This window comes from Erpetoichthys calabaricus, chromosome 5, assembly GCF_900747795.2.
Source record: "Erpetoichthys calabaricus chromosome 5, fErpCal1.3, whole genome shotgun sequence".
NCBI classification, from domain to species: Eukaryota; Metazoa; Chordata; class Cladistia; order Polypteriformes; family Polypteridae; genus Erpetoichthys; species Erpetoichthys calabaricus.
This window is the reverse complement of record NC_041398.2, coordinates 24,366,943-24,387,474: the sequence shown is the minus strand read 5'-3', so window position 1 is coordinate 24,387,474 and position 20,532 is coordinate 24,366,943. Positions and strand designations below refer to the sequence as shown.

Sequence of the window (20,532 nt, the reverse complement as noted above, 5' to 3'; positions counted from 1 at the left end):
TATTCAGGAAACATTTGTATCCAATATTACATATACCTGCTGTTTCTTTATGAGAATCTGTAAAGCGCCTTGAGAGTGGGACAGATGCTATATAAAGAAAATGTATTATTATTGCTATTATTATTATTGACACAGCTGAGCTCCCGAGGGCCTATATGAAAATAGGAGAAAATTCTAGAAGGACATCTTTCACTGCAACACTCTATCGATCTTGGTTTTATGACAGAGGGGTAAGACGGAAACCTGTCCTTAGTAAAACACACATAGGAGCCCACTTGGAGCTTGCAACAGGGCACGCCATACTGTGAGAAACTAGAGTCTCTGGTCTGATGAAGCCAAGATTAGCATCATGTTTGGAGGACACGCCTCATTAGCTGTGCAATACCATTCTAAAATGATGAAGCATGGTGGTGGCAACATCATGCTGTGGGGTTGTTTTTCAGCACCAGGCACTGACAAAATAGTCAGGGCTGAGGGAAAGAAGAAACGTGCAGAATACAGATATACTGTATCTTTAATGGAAACCTGCTCTAGAGTGGTCTAGACCTGAGACTGGGCTGAAAGTTCACCTTCCAACTGGACAGTGACCCTAGGCACAAAGTAAAGATAAACACAGGAATGGCTGAGGGAAAACTCTGGAAATGTCTTTGAGTTGCCCCACCAAAACCAAGAATTGAACCCAATCTAAGAATCCAGGATGGAATTGCTGCCAAAGGGCTTCATCTAAGTACTAAGTAAAGGGTCTGAAGATTTGTGTCAATGTGAAACTTCATTTTTTTATTTTTATTAAATTTGGAAAATAAATTCACCTTATCATTTTGACTGTTGCTTTTTGTTAGGGGTAAAGATTAATTTAAACAATTTTGGCTGCAACATAACAAAATGTGGGAAAAGTGAAGGTCTCTGAATATTTTCTGAAGGCACTGCAGGTATGTATAGTTATTAGTGATAATAGCAATGCAATGGATGACAATAATACTTTTTGGTTATTTTAAGTATGCTTTCTCCATCTGTGTTTTTTGGATTCGGGTGAAGGTTCTGAGAACTTAGGTACTTTGACGCTGGCTACCCTTTCTAAACATCATCCATCTTCTTATTGGAGGTGGAGTGTGATCATCATACCTTCAATTGGTCAATTGTTGGTCAATTGTTACAGAAGTCTGACCTTTTTTATTTTGGTTTGGAAATGCAAGAATTTAACTTTTAGATAATACTTGGACAAATTCACAATCTAGATAGATAGACCTGAATAAACAAAAGCTTATAAAGTAGGATCTATAATTTTTTGCCAGGGTGAAGTCAAACCTGATGCAAATATGCTTCTTTCATTACTTAATTGTTAAAATAATATAATGTACTTCAGTACTATGCATCTGTGGAAGGCTAAATATCTGTAAGGACATGTCAGTCTAGTAAATTTGGGCAGGAATGCCCAGAATGCACTTTTATTTTCTGAAGCTGTTGTTTTGTTGCAAATTCCCTGGGAGCTGAGGTCTGCCCTCACAGGATTAGGTGCAAGACAAGAAGCCACTCACACACAACCATATTTTTCGAACTGTCTTATTCTGTCAGTCACCAATTAGCAGAGTACCTGGTTGGAACCTTAGAGAAAGAACTTGTGCTTGCATTTTATTAAAAAAAAAATACTTAGGAAACCAAAATATATACTGATGGAAAAATAGAAACACAATACTCATTGATGGACTGGAATTTCAGCATTCACTGCCGAAATAACAAGAAGCAAAGGAGAACTGTTGACAAATAAAAGCGGATAGATAGATAGATAGATAGATAGATAGATAGATAGATAGATAGATAGATAGATAGATAGATAGATAGATAGATAGATAGATAGATAGATACGGATAGCAAGAAGAACATGAGTAACAAAGATATCATAAACCCTGGAAACAGCTACCTGATCTCAGTAATACTGGAGAGCCGGGCAAGGTTACTGGCCTTTGACAAGTATAGGGTCACATCTCTTGATGTTGTAAACTAGAGTATCACAATGTGGGGTTAAAGGTCAAGTGAGAAGGCAGGCCAGTGTAGAACCTGAAAATCACCAGTTCTCAGGATAGTTGTGACCATAACAGATGTGTGACTTTGCATTGTCCTCATGTCTAGAAGATATGAGCAAAGGAGCCATTGGAAAGTGGTCTTTCTTGAAGTGAATCTGTCCCTCTCTGCCCTGTCAAATTGTTTCTGGCACAATAAACAGTACAAGTGGCAGATCTGAAATGATCTCAAAGGTGGACCAGTCTGTTATGTTGATCCTGCTCTGGTTTGTTCATGCAAGATCAGTCATATCTTGGATCTTAAATACTAGTACGACACAATACATAACCCATCATGCCTGGTAATACTGACACATGATATGCCTGAACGTACGCCAATGGCCTTTCTCTTCACTTGAAGTGTGCCCGGGTTGTGTTGCTCTGACCTAAGCTCATTTTAATGGTGATCTGATGAAATATTGTTCTTTCTAGACATCATGAAGTAAAAGTGCGCTTGACAAGCTTTCTTGTGTTTAGCCTCACGGTACAAGCTGGACTGCTGGTCAAAGGGACAAAAACAAATGAACAACTTTTTTGTAAAATTACACAAGTTAGAACTTTTTCTCATTCCAGAAATATTTTTTTTCTTTCAGTATATATTAGAAGTAGCAGACATATTGCCCCACATACAAAGTACAATAAAGTTTTTACTTGCATGTGCTAATCAACATGCTGTTCTATTTGTAGACATGATCAGTGAGTAGAATTACCTTATCTTGAAAATTCAGTCTCCCTTACCTGAAACATCTCAGAGTTACATTAGTATTATAGGCATTGGTATAGGAGATGTCCCCACAACCAACATGAGGTGGGGGTGCCTCCAAACCCACAGGGACTCTCTTATCAGGCCTGCACAAATAACATTAAATGTGGAAAAATGCTAACTATAGTAATGCTAAACCTCTGTTCTACAGTAAGTGCTTTTTTTAATTCCAGGTGGGAGTCCAACCTTCACTATTACGGAGAAGCCTATGAATTTTGCACAACATCAGTGATTACAGGAGAGAATTACAAAATAATATCCACAATTTCTTAAAATAACAGACCAAGTTAAATAGTACAGTTGTTGTTAAACTGCAAATAAAGTTCTAGCTTTCATTAGGTTTTATAAGGAATGAATAGACAGCAAGGGGTGCTGTAACACAGTTGGGAATAAATGGCATCTTATAAACAAGACCAGGTTTTATTACTAGAAAAGGCTAATTTTACATGAGGGAATAGAAAATATAAAGAAAAATCAGGAGTGGTCTCCCCTAGACTTTCTCATATACTAAGATATGGTGATGGATGTTTGAGGAGTAAACCGCAAGACAAGGATTATATTTTTATATCATGTACATTAAAGAACCATCAACAAAAAATCAAATCAAATTAATAATATATTTATTATTATTAAAGTAAAGTTGAATAAATCGGACTAAATAAATCAAGTATGTGTTCAGGTAAAGTACCACATCCGGTTAGCAGAAATAGCCCAAAAGTTGACAGAAATCTATGTTTTGTACCTAATACGTGCATGCAAAATTTGGTTGACCTAAGTGAAAGCATACTCAAGTTATCGTGTTTACATACACACACACAGACGCAGAGACATAATACCAGAAATGGTATTTTCAGACTTAGAGAGGTCTAAAACATTGAGATTCATCAAAATCTTGAAGTGGAATTTTTGGGGGATTCCAATATTTTCCTTATACTTTGTATACGAGAAAGTTAAAACGAAACATAACAAAGGACTTTACTACTCCCAAGGTTGCATCTGACTTCCTCATTGCATGGCCTACCAGTATAAAATATTCCTTGTTACCTTCTTTTCATCTATACTCCTTCTCCACATTCTGCCATTTCATTCTTTCACCAATACAATCTTTGTCAATTATTCATTTAACAACTTCAAGTGCAGCTATACTGTTGATAGAAGTGGCTTTTAATCCCCAACTAGCAACTACTTTTTGCTGTGCCCCGAGTGCTATTTCCAAATAGGCTTCCCTGCACAGTAGCAAAGAGGAGCTCATGCACCATATAAAGGAATCCCACGTGTTCTTCTATTGAGTTGGTCGAACTCCCAATATCTATTACAGTGTTGTTTGGATTAGCAACTAAAAATGAGAAGAACAGGCTACAATGAATAGTCAAGTCTACCAAAAAGATCACTGGCACTAGTTTTCCCACCTTACTGGATCTGTACTATTTCAGAGTGATGAAGCAGGCAGCAAAAATCATCACCGACCCTTGAATCCAGGTCACAACCTCTTTGAACTTCACCCCTCTGCCTGGAGTTATAAACTAAACTATGCCAAGTCAAGTAGAGATAAGAGCAGTTTCTTTCCACACAGGGCTTCAAGCCTATAAATATTTAAATTCAGCTCTCAATGTTCAGTATGGGCACCTCCTCAGCAATATTATTGTGATATTCTTAAATATAGCTGATGTTTAACTCAGTATTGCACTATTTCTTGCACTTTGTATGCATGATTACATTTTTTGTTTCATATTCAGGCAGTCCTTGTTAATTGGGTGTATGTCTGTCATGTAACTACTGTATACTTCGAGATTGAGTGACATTCTTTGTATGTGAGCATATTTGGCCAACAAATGTGATTCTGATTCACTTTCTGAATATGCCACTGTTCATCCTTTTAAACGTTCAAGCCCCAAGCTGGTCAACTGGCATCATCGGCTGGTCTGCCACCTACTGTACATTAATATCACTGTGGAGAACTTTTGAAATAAATACAAGGAGAATGTGTAATTCCCACATAGCAAGTGATATTCACAGAAGCTGAAGTCAGGTCCATGCTATTGCAAAACAGCTGTTCTCACTGTTGTGCCATCCTCTTTACAAACCTTCAGCAATGCATATTTGGACATTTTGTTTGCTGTTCTTACCTAGTCAAAAGTAAACGGCTTTCTCTTTTGGAGTAACATTCTTCGCTTCAACAATTTCTTCATAAGTAGTGTTGTCTACTGGGTCTGTTTGAGAGGAAAACAAATCATTTTAATCATCTTCACTGAAACAACAGTGACATTGTTCATTTATAATTCTTGCTTCATGGCGCCTGTGCCCTGGGTTAGAATCATGTGCCTGGTCCTTGTCTTTGTGGAGTCTTTCATGTTCAACCTGCACCTATGTGGGTTTCCCTCATTGTACCTTAGTTTACATAAGTGAAATCTACAATCGTCCAATTGCCTATTATGATTAACAATTTCCCTAGTACACAGAGAATTTTGAAAAATGTCTGCCAAGGGTATATATATACTCCTTGCCACCCTCTCTCTGACCACAGAATTACTGTGACTGCCCTCAGGTGGTTTGAGTCATAACTCTTGGGCAGATCCTACCATGTGTCCTGGTGTGGAGAAATGTCAAGGGTGTACCAAACAAGCCTCTAGGTGTCACAAGGATTGGTGCTGGGCCGTCTCCTCTACTCTTTATACACTACATCTCTGTTCACTAGGCCTTATCATCCTGTTCAATGGTTTCTCATATCGATGCTTTGCTGGTGAGATGCAGTTTTACAAGTCATTCCCTCCAGAGGCCTACATGGTATCAGCTAGAATTTCTGCATGTCTCAAAGATATTGCAACCTGGATGAAGGAACACTACCTCCAACTCAAACTGGCAAAGACTGAGCTTCTTGTTATAGCAGCTCATCAGTCACTTCAGCATCCCAACTCTGTTCAGCTCAGCTCATTATCGTTAACACCTACTAGGTCAGTATGCAACCTTGGAGTGGTGATTGATGACCAGTTGTCCTACAGGGACAATGTTGTCTCTCAGTCTTCCAGATTCACACTGTATAACATTGTATATAACACAACTTGTGGCTGTGGCTTTGGTCTTGTCATGTCTGGACTACTGAAACTCCCTGTAAGCAGAAGTACCAAAATGTGGCACCAAGCTGCTGCAGATGATTCAAAAAGGTTCTGGTTATTCTTTTCTTCAGATCACTACATTGGTTTTCTGTAGCAGCAGGTATTAAGATTAAATTCTTAATGCTTGCCTAAAGAGTAGTTAATAAGTCAGAACCTGTCAGAACCTGGAGACACTTGTGAGGTCCTATGCACCTTCTTGATCACTCAGGTCTTCTCTTGAATAGCATCTGGTGATGTCACATGTACATGGTATCAAATCTCAATCATCTCAATCCTGACTCTTTTCATATGTAGCTCCTAGCTGGTGGAATGAGCTGACCATCTCCATTTAAAATTCTGACTCCTTCAACGAGTTTAAGAAGCATTTGAAAGCTCTCTTCTTTGGTGAATTTGACTAACAGATAGCTGTTAGGTTTTTGTAAACTAGAAATTGTAACAAGCTTGTATTTTGTTCTGAGCTCTTCACTTGTGATGATAAAATATGCAAAATTATCCTGTAACACATGTTCCCAACCTGTCCCCCAGACTGATGTTTACCTCTTTTCCAAGTCACTTTGCATAAATCTATTTATAATTTAAATCTATGTATATAATCTATTTATCTGAATAAGTGTACATGTCAGGGTGGTTCTTTATTTGTGCTCCTGCAATGTTTCTTGTATACCCAAACAAGAAGTAGAACTAAAGAAGGAAAATGAAGTAAATGAAAGAGTGAAACAGTGGTGTGGATCCTGTATGTTTGCAGTTAGAGATGACATTACACTGTTTTCTAGTTTATTCCAGTTTCCACTGAAGTTTGCACATTGAGCAAACCGGGAGCCTCTTCACCTTATAGAAGGGTAACCCAAATTCTCAGGCGTAGATTAGAAGTAGAACTGATTTTCTGTTGATTTAGTTGCTATGCTGTATTCTCCCCTTGATCACTTTGGGTTATCTTTTATATTATAAATTATTTTTGTACATAGAGATTTGACTTTTTGGTGTTCTTTCATATATTGTTAAAGCCAGTGGATGGCTTGAGCAATTTGTTTAGCAGAGTTATCACACTCTAAATTTACTCAGGAAGTTGTGTTACCAAAATAAATGTCTGATTCTCATTTTCAAAAACACAGCAAGCTCTGAACTTATTAGAATGTTACTAATAATATAATTAGCTCAGTGGCTGAAGAATAACGTCTTGTAAAGTAACATCTTTGAGCTCTGAAGTTTTTTGTTCAGATTTTGTAACTTTCTGTTAAAACTCTTAGTATTTCAATATAGTAAATACAGATGAACAGAAATAAATAGAGGAACGTGGAAGGCACTGTATTATACAGAGTCTGCTGATCCCAAAGGAAAACTTTAGTGTTAGGGCAGTTGGCAAACAAAAACTACACAGAATGCATTCAGAATGAAACAGGGAAATAAAAATAAAAGAATACAACCACAATCTAATTCAAGTCAACAAGTAACAACAGTGAGCAGAGAAGAATGTAACTACATCTCTAGACCACCCCGGCAGACAGAACATCCACAGTGTGTTAAAATGACTTCACTGGCCTTCCTGAAAAAAAAAATTGAATGAGCTGCGATAAAATGAGATGATTCTTCTCTCCTGTGCTGGTATCCCAACTATGACTCTTTCGGGAAACCAAATACACTTAAAAGACAAAGCTATTTACATCGTAGATGGTGCGTTTTATTTTTTTATTTTTCTTCTTGAAGCCAGATTGGCCCTTGTCCCTTAACTATAAGACTCATTCCTGTTTGGCAGCCCATTGCCAGCCCATTTCATTTATACAGTCACACACACACAAGGCACAAGAGTGGCTGCCAGGCTCTAAAATGGAAGGCACTGGGCAGTATAAGAGTGTTTTACCATCTTTAATTAAACTCCTCTTGTTTCCTTTTAGGATGACTTTCAAGAGAAACAGTGATGCAACTTCTAGCCCCAGAGTTTACACACACACACACAAATAAATAAATAGATGCCAAGGCCTTACTGATAAACTGCGACTCTTTGGGACTTTTTCCCAGTCATACAATTGTGGTTTTAATAAAGTAACAGTCATCTAAAAAAGACAAGATGTATAGATAATATTTAAATTAAATAATCTTTAACTGTCCACACTGAACTTGATTGTGCTATTCCACAGTGCTGATTTTGCAATTTGCCAATGGTTTGGTCCTTTGTAATAAAGTACATGAAGTAGTTTTCAGCATTTGTGACTTATGGTCTCTATTTCTTGCTTCACAACCAAGTCAGTATGAATTCTAAAAAACATGAAATCTGCTTGTGTGAAAATTCAGACACCATTAAAGTTTCTTTGAGATCATCCTTTAATGGCTCAAACATCTGGAAGTCCTTTAGAGTCAGTATCAAACACCCGCACGCACCGGGGTACAGCTGATTTATGACCCAAACTCTTGACCAACTTCTTCTTGGTAGCTCAGGTTGTAGGACATTGCTGTTTGGTTTCAAGTCATGTTTTGTTGCCATAAACATGCCACAAAAAGACAGAGGGGTAGTTCTCTGAAACTGAAACCTTGACTGCTCTGAAGTAAATGTTTTTGGTATGTTTAAAGGTTTTTGTTAAATATTTGCATAGACTGACCAATATTACAGGCTACAAGGACAGATTCTTTTGTTAAGTGACAAATAATGCTTCACTTAACAAAACTAGTGTCTTGGGCAAATGAATGTAGGCTGCTACAGTGAAAAAAATATTTTGACTTCAAGAATCCCAAATGTATCTTTTATTATATTTTAAATATATCCACTACACATAAAATATCTGGAAGAATATATGACCAGTATGCTCAATAATGCATCATTTGGACAACAATTGCCAAATTGTCTTTAAATGATATTCCTTTTTAGTCATTCCAGTGTGTTTTCAGACAATAGTGTGTGTGACATCTATCTATCTATCTATCTATCTATCTATCTATCTATCTATCTATCTATCTATCTATCTATCTATCTATCTATCTATCTATCTATCTATCTATCTATCTATTCCAGTGGTGGACTGGATGGCCGATGAACACAAGAAATTTTCCAAACAAGCATATGACATGAACGTCACTGCTAAGACAATTAAAAGAACTGAAATTTTCAGGATAAATGGAGAGAGAAAATGAGGTGATGATAAAAGTAAGGTTTTCTAACTAATGTCCTCCTGTTTTCCAAACTGACTAAAAGCAAAATATTCATACAGTTAAATGAAAAAAATAAAAAGAATCTAAGTGCCTCTTCTTTTACTGCTAGTTTCTCGCTGTTGCTGTTTCACGCTATCCTCTTTAAAAAGAAATTAGCTTCTTTTATAAATTATGATTTCCTACAGAGGAGACAACTGAAACAGTCCGGGCACCTACCTCTGTGTGGTCCTTCATTCTCATATTCAGCAAGTCCATCATTGCAGTAGATGTCATTCAACATTTCCTTCGCTAAACAGTTCCTGTCACTCATCTTCATTTTATTTTTTTGCTGCTGGCAAGGTGACTGAAAGATTGAGGAAGTTGTTTTTAAATATTGTGTTTCGTGAGTAGAGTCAGAAAGTGGGGGTCTTTACACTTTGGTCTTGTGTTTTAGCACAGGATGCTTAAATGCTAATCAAGTAACCTGAGGTGTAAAATCTGCAGTGGTGTGTTTGCAAAGATGAAGCGATGACTTACAAAGTAGCCATTGCTGCTTAGCTGGCAAATGCCATTCTGACCTCTATAGTCAAACTAGAACCTTTAATGTGATTTCTATGAAATGGAAGTTGGGCCTGTTGGGCTGGTCTCAATCTGGATAAGGCTAACTAATCCACCTATTCAGTTGAATGTGGATTGACCCAGGTCAGGTCAGGTCAGGTTGAGGAGCATGCACTGGTGCAGAGCGTTGCTGCACCCACCACATAATGAAACAGCTCAGGATCCTGGTTAGCAACCCCCCAGGCAGAAACACAGTTCAGTTCCCCCCTCCGGAAATGATCATCTTTCTGCCGCAGCCAGGTGTTAGGTGGGCGTCCCCTTGACCTGGTCCAGTCGCTCGGGTGTCCAACAATGAGGATTTTGCAAGCTGGATCACCCTCTGAAAATCACACTACATGGCCATACTGCCATTACTGACACTCCCTCACAATGCAGGTAATGTGCCTCATTTGGGACTATGTGAGTACCCGCTTGTTTGACACAAAGTTAAACCAAAAATACCCAAGGATTCCCTGAAGAGACACAGTACTGAAGGAGTCCAATCATAGTCTCAGGTCACTGGATAGCGTTCATGTCTCACAACCATATTGCAAAACAGGAAGCACCAGGACTCTAAAGAGTTGGACATTCATCCTTTTGCAGAGATAGGAGTGCCACACACCTCTTTCCAGCAACCTCATGACCCCCCATGCTTTCCCGATCCGTCTACTGACTTCATAGGAAGAGTCACCAGAGACATGATTGTCACTGCTGAGGTAAGTAAAGGTCGACACTCTCTCCACAGACAGACACACTGTTGATGGCTGTGCCCAAGACGTCATTAAAGGCCTGGATCTTGGTTTTTATCCAGCCTCCATTGACTCCGCAAAGATCACAGCATTGTCGGCGAAGTCAAAATCAGTGAATCTTTCCTCTCCCAACAGATGCCCCACAGCCACTGGACCCCACAAATCTGCCCAACACCCAGTCCATGCAAGCACTGAACAAAGAAGGGTCAAGAACACACCCCTGACAAACCCCAGAATCACCTGGGACAAAATACAGAGGTTCTGCCTCCACTCTGCACAGCACCAGTGTACAGGCCGACCATATGATCCAGCAACTTTGGGGGATCCTGCAAAGTCTCAGGATGTCCTACAGGACAGCTCGATCAACTGAGTCAAATGCTTTATGAAAATCAACAAAGGCTGTAAAGAAACTCGACTGATTGACACAGAAATCTGGAAGATTGACCTAGATATTTTAATAATTAACAAAGTATCTTATTCTGATTTAGAAAAACTAGCAATTAAGGGTACTTTACTTGTTTTACATTTCTCTATAGATTATGATTCTAATTAGATTTACAGCAAGGTAATTGAATTGGACTAATGTAAGAACTTGATAGTACAATTTACTGATAAACACAAGGATTACAGAAATCAAAACCTAAGAGAAGGATTCTAAACAGACAGACAAGTCAAACAAAGGTCCATACAGTACTGAGGTTTCTTGGTGCTTTTCTGGTTTCCAAAAAAGAACAGGGTACAATTTGTAGATTTTATATAGTTTTTCACAGAGTATTGTCTCTTTGGAAATTCAATGTGATCTCTGGCACTTTGTTCATTCCTTAGGTCAGTGACGTGCATAGACATTTTGTTGGGTATTCGCTCAAAAAGAGAAGAAGGGGTACTTTATGGGACAGGATTTGTTACAGTTTAATTACTGAAAATAAATTAGTATCTACTTTGATATCTGTGTTATTAATTTCACTGAAAATATGAATGTAACATCAGGACATTACAGTGCTCACTACCTTGGCAAAGTATTTGTTCATGATTACTAATTATGTCAGATTATCAGAAGATACACTACTCCCCTTTTACTGTATGTTGTGAGCTGGGGGAGCTGATCCCAGCCATACAGGTTAAAAAACGCTGAAAGGCTACCTTCACATTGCTCCCTTGCTTTCTGGGCTTACTTGCGGCCGATCTATCTCGCGATCCGTGTGGTACTTCGCATATTTAAAAGTCCGAACAGCACCTGTCAGTTTTTGATTGTTTGCTTTTCTCTCTCTCTGACCTTCCCTGCACACTCCTTTGAAGAGGAAGATACAATATGTTTGCATTCTTTTAATTGTGAGACAGAACTGTCATCTCCGTCTTGTCAAGGAGCACGTTTAAACTTTTGAAAAAGAGACAAATGTTTGTTTCCAGTGTTTGAATAACGTTCCTGTCTCTCTACAACCTCCTGTGTTTCTGTGCAAATCTGCGACCCAAGGATGACAAGAGGTACCAGGAGTGGTTGCACAGATGAACGCCAAGGAGTTGTTTCAGATCGCTCAAAATGTCCCGCTTCCTCCCGACCCGGAGGATGATCTGGTTCCTGCTCTACTTGCTAATTCCAAGGATGTGTTGACGAAGAGGGGGCCTTCTGATGACCCAGAGATGTTTCTTTTGGCTTTTGAACATGTGGCGACTTTGCTGGGATGTGCATGTACATCCTTTTCCAAATATAACAAATTTTAACAAGATGAAAGTGAAAGTAAGGGAATTTCCATCTAATGAAATGCCAAATGGACTTGTGTTGATGTGATATTTCAGTTCTGCAAATTTGCAAAAATTTCTAAAATCTATTTTTTGCTTTGTCATTTTTGGGTTTTGAGTATTACTCAAAGGCAACTTGAATGTAAATGATTTTAGCACAAGGCTTTTGTCTCGTCCTGCCTGATTTTTAACTTAAAGGTGAAATGAACATGATATTAAGGAACACACACTTAATATGATATGGAGGAGCAGGTGGCAGCAGATTACCACACACTGAAGTGGGAGATCCTCGCCTAGTATGAGTTAACTGCAGCATCTCTGGCCCAATGCTGCCACGAATGACGGTTTAATTCCAAGAGTCACACCCGAGCTCAGGCCTTTGATTTATGGGGCAAACTAGCCTGCTGGCTCTACCCTGGGGAAAATACACCTGAGCGGATTGTGGAGAAGGTGGCATTGCCACATCCTGCCAGATCATCTCGTCAACCCCGTGAGATGACATCAATGGGCAGACATGGAGGAGCTTGCTGAATTGATTGAGCGGCACCACACCACCAGCCAGATGGACCACTTCAAAGATCTGCCTAAGAAAAGGTGGCAGGGAGCGATAATCCCTTCCACTTTGGTGCCACCTTTGTGGGGAGCCAGGACATGCAGTGGCCCACTGTCCCTGAGGGGATGACCAGATGGAGTGTGGATAGGCTCAGGGAGAAAGGTACTGTTGAGCAGTCGGGGCTAACCCTCTCTCACTTCCAGTTTTAGATGATCATGCTGTCCTGGCCCTGTAAGTCCAGCAGCAGCCTCTCCATTGTTGCAAGCCAACATGTATCATCAGAACATTATGATGGTAAATGAACCAGTCTGACCTGTATCCATGGTGAGTCCCAGAGACACTGCACCGCCACCTGCTGGCTAGTGTTTCAGGGCCACCTTGAGTACCTACTTGTGGTGATATTACTGTGGCCACCATAGGCTATGATCCGGGGAAGAGACTGGTGCTAAATAAAATTCGATGAGGAGGTACCATGTCTGCCTGGAACAATTAGCTCAGCCTTTGACGCTGCCCAGAGGAGAAGCTTAGCCATGCAAAAGAGCAGATAAAGGTACGTCTACCCAATAGGATTTGATAAATGTGGAGCCAATTGAGGACCACTACACTGGCCTACCCACAACAGAAATAAATCCTTAAATTTGCTGTGACGGCCAACCCAACCCATTTGCCTTTTTTCAGGCTTCTTTGTGTTATGAGAACAGTCCAACCTGTCATTGACCTGGACCCTGAGTACTTGTAGCAGTGAAACTCAACATCCACTCCACTCCTGGAATAGTGGCAGAGCATAGTGCTGTGAAAGTCAATAAATAATTGCTTGAATTTGGTGGTGTTAAGTTGCAGATAATTCTCAAAGCTCTCCACCAATCCTCCATCTCATTGCCCTTGTCAATGCATCTGAGAATTTCAGTAAGTGACATGACCTGGTGTTATATTTGTAGTCTGAGATATACAGAGTGAAGACAAAAGGATACAGGACTGTTCCGTGTGTTGTTCCAGTGTTGCTCCAACAATCCTTGAGCCTCATAATCTGTGGTCGGCGAGACAGAGAGTCCATTATCCAGGACAACAAATACTGTTGAATTTTGCTTAAATTCTGTAAGTAGAGCTTTTAGATTTAGCTTTTAAAATCACAATTCTGCATCAGACTAGATTAGATAAACTTTTAATCCGATGTGGAAATTCAGATGCATACTGCAGCAGAAACATAAAAAACAAGAATACAGACTCACATTTAAAAATACAGCCAATCAATCAATCAATACATAAAAAAATGTATATTTTAAAATAAAGTTAATGAGTACATCAGGAAGAAACATTGAATTGCCTGAGAGCAGTGTGCAGAAAAGACCCCCAGAGTTGCATCTTAGCACACTGTAGTGGAATGAGCTTGTGGCTAAAAGTTCTCCAAGAGAGCGCCTCCTGGAGGGGGTGGAGGTGATTTTTCATGATGGCATCCAATTTTACCACATTCCTCTTTCCTACAACAGCTTCCAGTGTGTCCCAGGTTTACCCAGTGATGAAGCATGCTATCCTGAAAAGTTTGTTCAGGCATTGTGCTTATTTTGAGCTCAGGTTGCTTCCCCAGGAGACCCCAGCTTATAGCACCACACTGGCTAATATGGACTAAGAACATTTCCAGCAGCTGGCTGCACACCTCAAAAGACCTGAGTCTCTTTAGAAAGTCCAGTCTGCTCTGGCCCTTCTTGTCCAACACCACTGTGTCGTCAGACAAGTCCAATTTGTTGTTTGAATTAACCCCCAGGTACTTGTAGCTCTGTACCACTTCCATGTCCTCCTCCTGGATGGAGACTATTCTCACGGGCTCCTTGACAGGCTGGAAGTCCACCACCAGCATTTTTGTCTTTCTGATGTTGAGTTGCAGGTTGTTGTCCTGGCACCAAAAGATGAAATCATCCACAGCCTTCCTGTACTCTGACTCACCTTCATTATTAAAGGGTGAACAGGATGGGAGTCAGGACAGTTACCTGAGGTATTACACCATCATTTCTGACACACAGTCCCTCAGCCTTACAAACTGCAGTCTGTTGGTCAAGTAGTCCATGATCCAGGAGATTGTGGGGGCCTCAAAAATGCAAAGCCTTGAGCTTTTCCCTAGTTAACGAGGCAGAATGCTGTTACAAACTCAGCAAATGTCAAAGAACATGACCTTGACTATGATGCTGACAATGTCCAAGTTGGAGTAGGCTCTGTGGAGCATGTAGATGAGAGCATCCTCCACAGCTATATGTGTTACTATATCACTATATATTACTGTATTACCACAATCTCAAGATTGAAAATCTGTGGTTTACATCAAATAGCACAATCTGTAAGGAAGGACTGACATTTGTCAAGGAAATGGAGACACTAGGTCTGGTGGAATGGGTTTAGCTCCTGTCAGTTCTTTTTAAAATTTTGCAAAGTATTATGAAGAAAGACTAAGTGGCAATATGCTTCCATGATGAGGATGCAAAAAAACCTTTAAAATTGGTATAGTTTTTTTTTTTTTTTTTTGTGTAGTGGAGTTTTGGAATTATGTGCGTTTTTCTTGATTTATAAAGTGTAAATGTATTTATTAAACATTTAATTAACCAGATAATTTAGGATAGGGTACTGCAAACAGCTAGTAACTTTAAAACATTATTTCTATAAATAGCAGGTATGTTTTTTTTCAGACATATATTTAAGTAATTTCCCCTTGGGGATTAACAAAGTAAATAAAATAAATAAATAAATAAAAAACGTACACATTACAGGTTGGTATGTCATTTTAGAGCCTCAGTTAACTGCCTAATTCTTCAGTGTACACAAGTGTTCAAAATATGCTATAGGAGTATAAAATGCACAAAATACACAAATGTTAGATAAAAGGAGCACTTAATTTGAAGTCTAATGCTTATTTTTCTTCTTGAAATAAACAGCTGTTAAGGCACAACAAGGCTGCACGCCTATATGGTAAGAACTAGAGTCTCTGGTCTAACTGTGAAAACAGGAATATTAACAAATTCCTGACTCTTGCTAAATTGCCTTGCTTTTATTATGCAACTTCTTTCAGAGAAAAAGTTCAAACCCTAGACCAGTGTATGGCAGTATGGTAAAATGGGGTCCGTGGCTGGTTGTTATTTTAAATAATTAAGCTAATTTTCACACCAAGTTTGTGTTTTATAAATACTCACTTTTGTGTAAGAGATGGCTTACACACATTTCCAAGCATAAGCCTGATACATGAGGCCCCTTGTGATTGATCTTCAACATTTCTGTTTTTCTCCTAGTCTTGTCTGTTGATTTATACAGTGCTTGTTTTATACATTGAAATCATTATTATGTGGACTCTACCTTTAGAAATATCTCTTTCCAAGTACCAACCAGATGGTTTGTATGAGTAGAGAAATGCAAGGTAAATCTACATGTAAAAATGTACATTTAGCAAAAACAGACTAATAAATCCAATAAAACACAATCAGTAGTGTGATGTTTGAATTATTTATTACCACTCACAACAACATTATCTGCATTAATTATGTTCCAGACGCAAACATTAGTCAAACAGAGTAGAAACAGTCTAACTGTTTAAAATGTTAATGTTCTACAAAAACAAGTCAGAAAGAGAGAGATCCTTAAAAAGTACCACTCTATTTGAAAACTGTATATAAAGAATAAGCAAAACCAAAATTGTCTGTTTCATATTGTGAACAAGAAACATGTCTTTGCACAAAAACTGTGTTGTTAATAAAAGACATTCAAGCAGGAGAGGCCAAAAATGTGAAACCAGTGCTGACAGGAGAGATCATGCAAACTTTACAGATGGGACCAAACAAGTACCATAGCCGAGAGAGTAGAAAGCAGGAACTTGGAATTTTTGAGGGTTACTTTAGAAATTCTTAAATACGTATATCAATTTGAAGTTCAGATGGAAAGCATCCACCACCACTCCATCAATACATGAGATATTAACGGTAAAGCTTCTTTGCACGTTAAAGAAGCAGACGATTGTGATAAAAACACATAAAATATAAATAAAAGCTAATTTCAAAGGATTATTTCAAACTACTGGTTTCAAACATTTTAGATCCTGTCACATATTTTTAACCCCTGAAATTTTCATTTCTGAAAAAAGACTCGAGAAAAGAAACCTTCTAAAAAGAGAATTGTCCACAGGACTAGCATCCCATCAACCTTACACTCAGAACTGCCTGGGTAGACAAACCTTCTCATGACCCTGAATTAGATGATGTACAGGTATGGGTGGATGTATGAATAACTCCCACTTCACCATGTTTTTTAATGTATGCAGTTGAAAATAATTCTAAATCACTTATACATTGTTTTAAGTAATTTTTATAACATCCTCAGTCACAAGCTTCAGGTGCTTTGCCCATCAAGATGCACTCCAGTAATCCATTGAGAGGTAATTATGGTGATATTTTTGCATCAGTGGAGAAGAAGAGGAAGAGTTGTATTGTAGGTGACAGAAAGTGACATTGACTTCAGCTGAGATGCAACAAAATTAAATGTTTTGTCAAGAATGACACAAAAGCTAAATTTGTAAAGGATGTCTTCTGCAGAGAAAGATTTAGACTTTGTGAGTTAAACAGAAGATCCAGAAGACATTTGTCTTTGAGTAAGATATTAGATAGAAAGATAGCAAACATATAGGCACTGAGGTTGTAGTTCAGGCAGTGAGGCTGTCAATCTTTGAATTTTGGTGTATGAACAGAAAAGGAGAATTTGAGTAGCCCAGAGACATTCTGCAGATAAAGAACAGCACCGAATCTGGTGAGATATAAGAACAGAGAGGCTTCACCAAGGGCAACATGCTATATGCGACTGGAGAAGGAGCACAACGTAGGAGAAACATTTTGTAGAAAAGTCTTTTAGGCGTATTTGGAGGATGCTGTGGTCGACAGATTCAAAGACAGCAGCGAAGTCAATGGTTTATTATTTTGTAAGTTCATCTCTTAGTTTGTACAGTCTGCTTCATGGAGCATTGACCGCTGCTGCTCCAGTAGTCAGAAATGCCAGCTTGATGAATGGATTATTTGTCAGGTAAAGTCATATTTTAGAGACTCTGTGTAACACTACTCCATTAGGAAGCTATTGGCCCTTGGCTCATCTACATATTGTTTAGATAGTGAAATAAGAATCTGCTTCACAGATCATATTTGTGTAATCTTCACAATCTGAATCATACCAACCATTAAAAGTCTTGTGAACCTGTATCTTCACACAGTCTTCCCCTTTGGTATTTTTTCTAGTCCAGTTGTCCGGCTCTTTCTTCTTATCATTCTCTCTTAGTCCCCAGAAACTGCAAGAGACAAGAAATCATCAGTCTTGACATCTTGGCAGATGGAGAAGAATACATTGGACCATTTGGAAGTGGCCCGCTAAAAGTGCAGATCTGAATCCCATTGAATATCTGTGGAAAGAGCTGAATGTTACAATAGGGATAAGGCGCCAGTCAAATTTGAGAGACATGAAGAAGAGTGGGCTAGTCGAGAATGTAGAAACATTGAGCTCTTGATGGCTGTGCTACAAAATGTTAGGTTAAGGGGACCAGTATTTTTCTCCATGCTCTTTTCATTTGTTTTATTAATCAAAATAATATGGTCATTCATAAATCGAAAGCAAACTTTCTGTTCTATTAAGTGTAATATAAAAATTGTGGATCTCCAATACCTCTTCTTCTTCCTCTTCATCTTTTCACACTTCTACGTGGGGTTGATGTTTTATAGGTTTTTTATTATCAAACTTCCTTACCTTAACCTGTCTTGTCTCTATTTGTTTTGTTTCATTTATTTCTGTCTTGTTATTAGTAGCAACTGCGAAGGCAAAATTAATCTTTTCTTGTGTAAACATGACTAAATAAAGCAACCTTGAACCCTCCCCATTTATCCGGGCTTGGGACCAACTTCATAATGGAGGATGGGTTTGTGGATACCAAATACTACTGTCAGTTTTATGCTTAGTTCAAAGAAAATTGTTTTTGGATTTTTTTTTTTTTTTTTTTTTACATAGTGAAGTTGCACTCAAATTTTCAACCATGTCTGTTGTACCCTTCCTGTCTATCTGGGTGGACAATGAAGTTAGTGAAGGGTTGTTTCTACAAAGAATCAAAGGGAAAGTCATATGGAAGCATGGAAGACAAACATTTTATTGGTATAACTTCCATTGTGTGTCACAGATGTGATGTTGTGTCCCTCAGTGCGTGAGTTTCCTTTTTCCCTTTATATATGATGGAAAAAAGCATTGTGATACTGACTGAAGGTTTAATCACCAAATACTCGAGGCATTTATCAAATTATACATTAATGGAAGAAACCACAATCAAGGACAGCAAACTCTGCACAGAAGATGGGTTCATTTCTCCAAGATTTCCCTCCAAACAGGGTCACTGAAGCACTCTCTGTGGAACTGCGTATGTGAGAGTGTTTCAAAGCCACACAGGTTTAACTTTATTATGTTTACAATCATTCATTCTTCACTTTCTTCGACTGACATGTTCAAAGGCAGCCTTTTTCCAAGGCAGTAGAGTCTGTTTTTAACAGTAAGAATCATCAAGCTCCTCAGCAATTGTTGAAACTAACATATTAACTTTTTCTGCTAAACACTGAAATTCTGTTACTTACACGTTTCTCTGGTCCAGAGGCCTGCTGTCCACCCACTGATATTGACCTTCTTTTTTCTCATCAGTTAGTCCAATCCAATAGGAACCACCTTCTTTCATCTTTTCTATTAAGAAATTCTGTGACAAACAAATGTAATATTTTAAGTTACCCTTTTCAGACATTGTATGCAGTAAAATTTAAAACAGAAAATGTGACATATCACTATTCAATAAAAAATAAGCTTTTGAAGGTTAGGTTATTTACATTTTAGAGAGTAAAACAGACTGAAAACTTTCAACCAATACAGTATACCAAATCATATTATGTACTTCCATTCCTCCATTGTCTAATCTTGATTTATTCTTTTCCTCAGAGGTGGTTCCTGGTATGGGGAGTATAGGCAAATGCTGAGGGTGACAAATAATTAGGGGAGCGGGAACAGCCTCACCTCCCAAGCCATGCATCCCCATTTGCTCTATTGGCATGGCTTCACCCAAATGACACCCAGGCACCTGTTTCACTGTTCTACACTCTTCCATCTTCTCCCATGCACTGGAATGGAGCCCAAAAAGGAAGAGGTGTGGCTGTGAAGGGGCACCATTCCTCTCCCACTGTACACATTAGTGACGTGGCATGTAACAAAATGCATCCCATTCTTAACACTCAAGCATACGGAAACGTATGTCATGTCAAATGATATGCTGTAACAAAGCCTCTCATTAAATCAATACATTAAATGAAATAAATAATGAACACTGTATTTGTAGCTTTATATTTATGTTTTACATGTTATATATGGCAGACCAAATTAACATTTAGAAACATTTCACATGAATTGTTTGTATATTGAAATGCATTTCATCTTTTTATGATACATTAAAATAAGTTAATTTACATTCTAAGATACTTCGGCAGTTCTTTTTGGGATATCTCAAAATGATTTCATTTTTAAGATATCTCAAAATCCCTTGCTGTAAATTTTCTAATTCTTTAAATGGGACTTCTTGTCTGTTTTACCATATATTGAAATGTGTTTAACAATTTTTAAAATCTGAAAATCTTGTACAAATATCTTTAAAGAGACTCCTTTCCTTTTAAGGACATTAAGAAATGTATGAAATACAATTTAAGATATTTTGAAAAACATTTAAGACATCTTAAATAAAGTAGAAACCATTTTGAAGATAGTGTGAAATTAATATCTGAAAATGTATTTTATATACTAGGGACGTTCAGTA

At 38.3% G+C, this 20,532-nt stretch overlaps 2 protein-coding genes across 3 annotated transcripts in view; both read right to left on the bottom strand.

Moving 5' to 3' along the window:
* Positions 1-20,532, bottom strand: part of LOC114643594 (low affinity immunoglobulin epsilon Fc receptor-like) — a 346,195-nt gene that overhangs the window by 154,327 nt on the left and 171,336 nt on the right. The gene's annotated exons all lie outside the window — the stretch shown is intronic.
* Positions 16,159-20,532, bottom strand: part of LOC114643590 (CD209 antigen-like protein B) — a 41,938-nt gene continuing 37,564 nt past the window's right edge. The window contains exons 8-9 of the mRNA XM_028792156.2: positions 19,316-19,431; positions 16,159-17,994 (exon numbers count right to left, since the gene is read on the bottom strand). Coding sequence (XP_028647989.1) covers positions 17,814-17,994; positions 19,316-19,431 — 297 coding nt within the window. The 3' untranslated portion in view covers positions 16,159-17,813. The remainder of the gene's footprint in view (positions 17,995-19,315; positions 19,432-20,532) is intronic.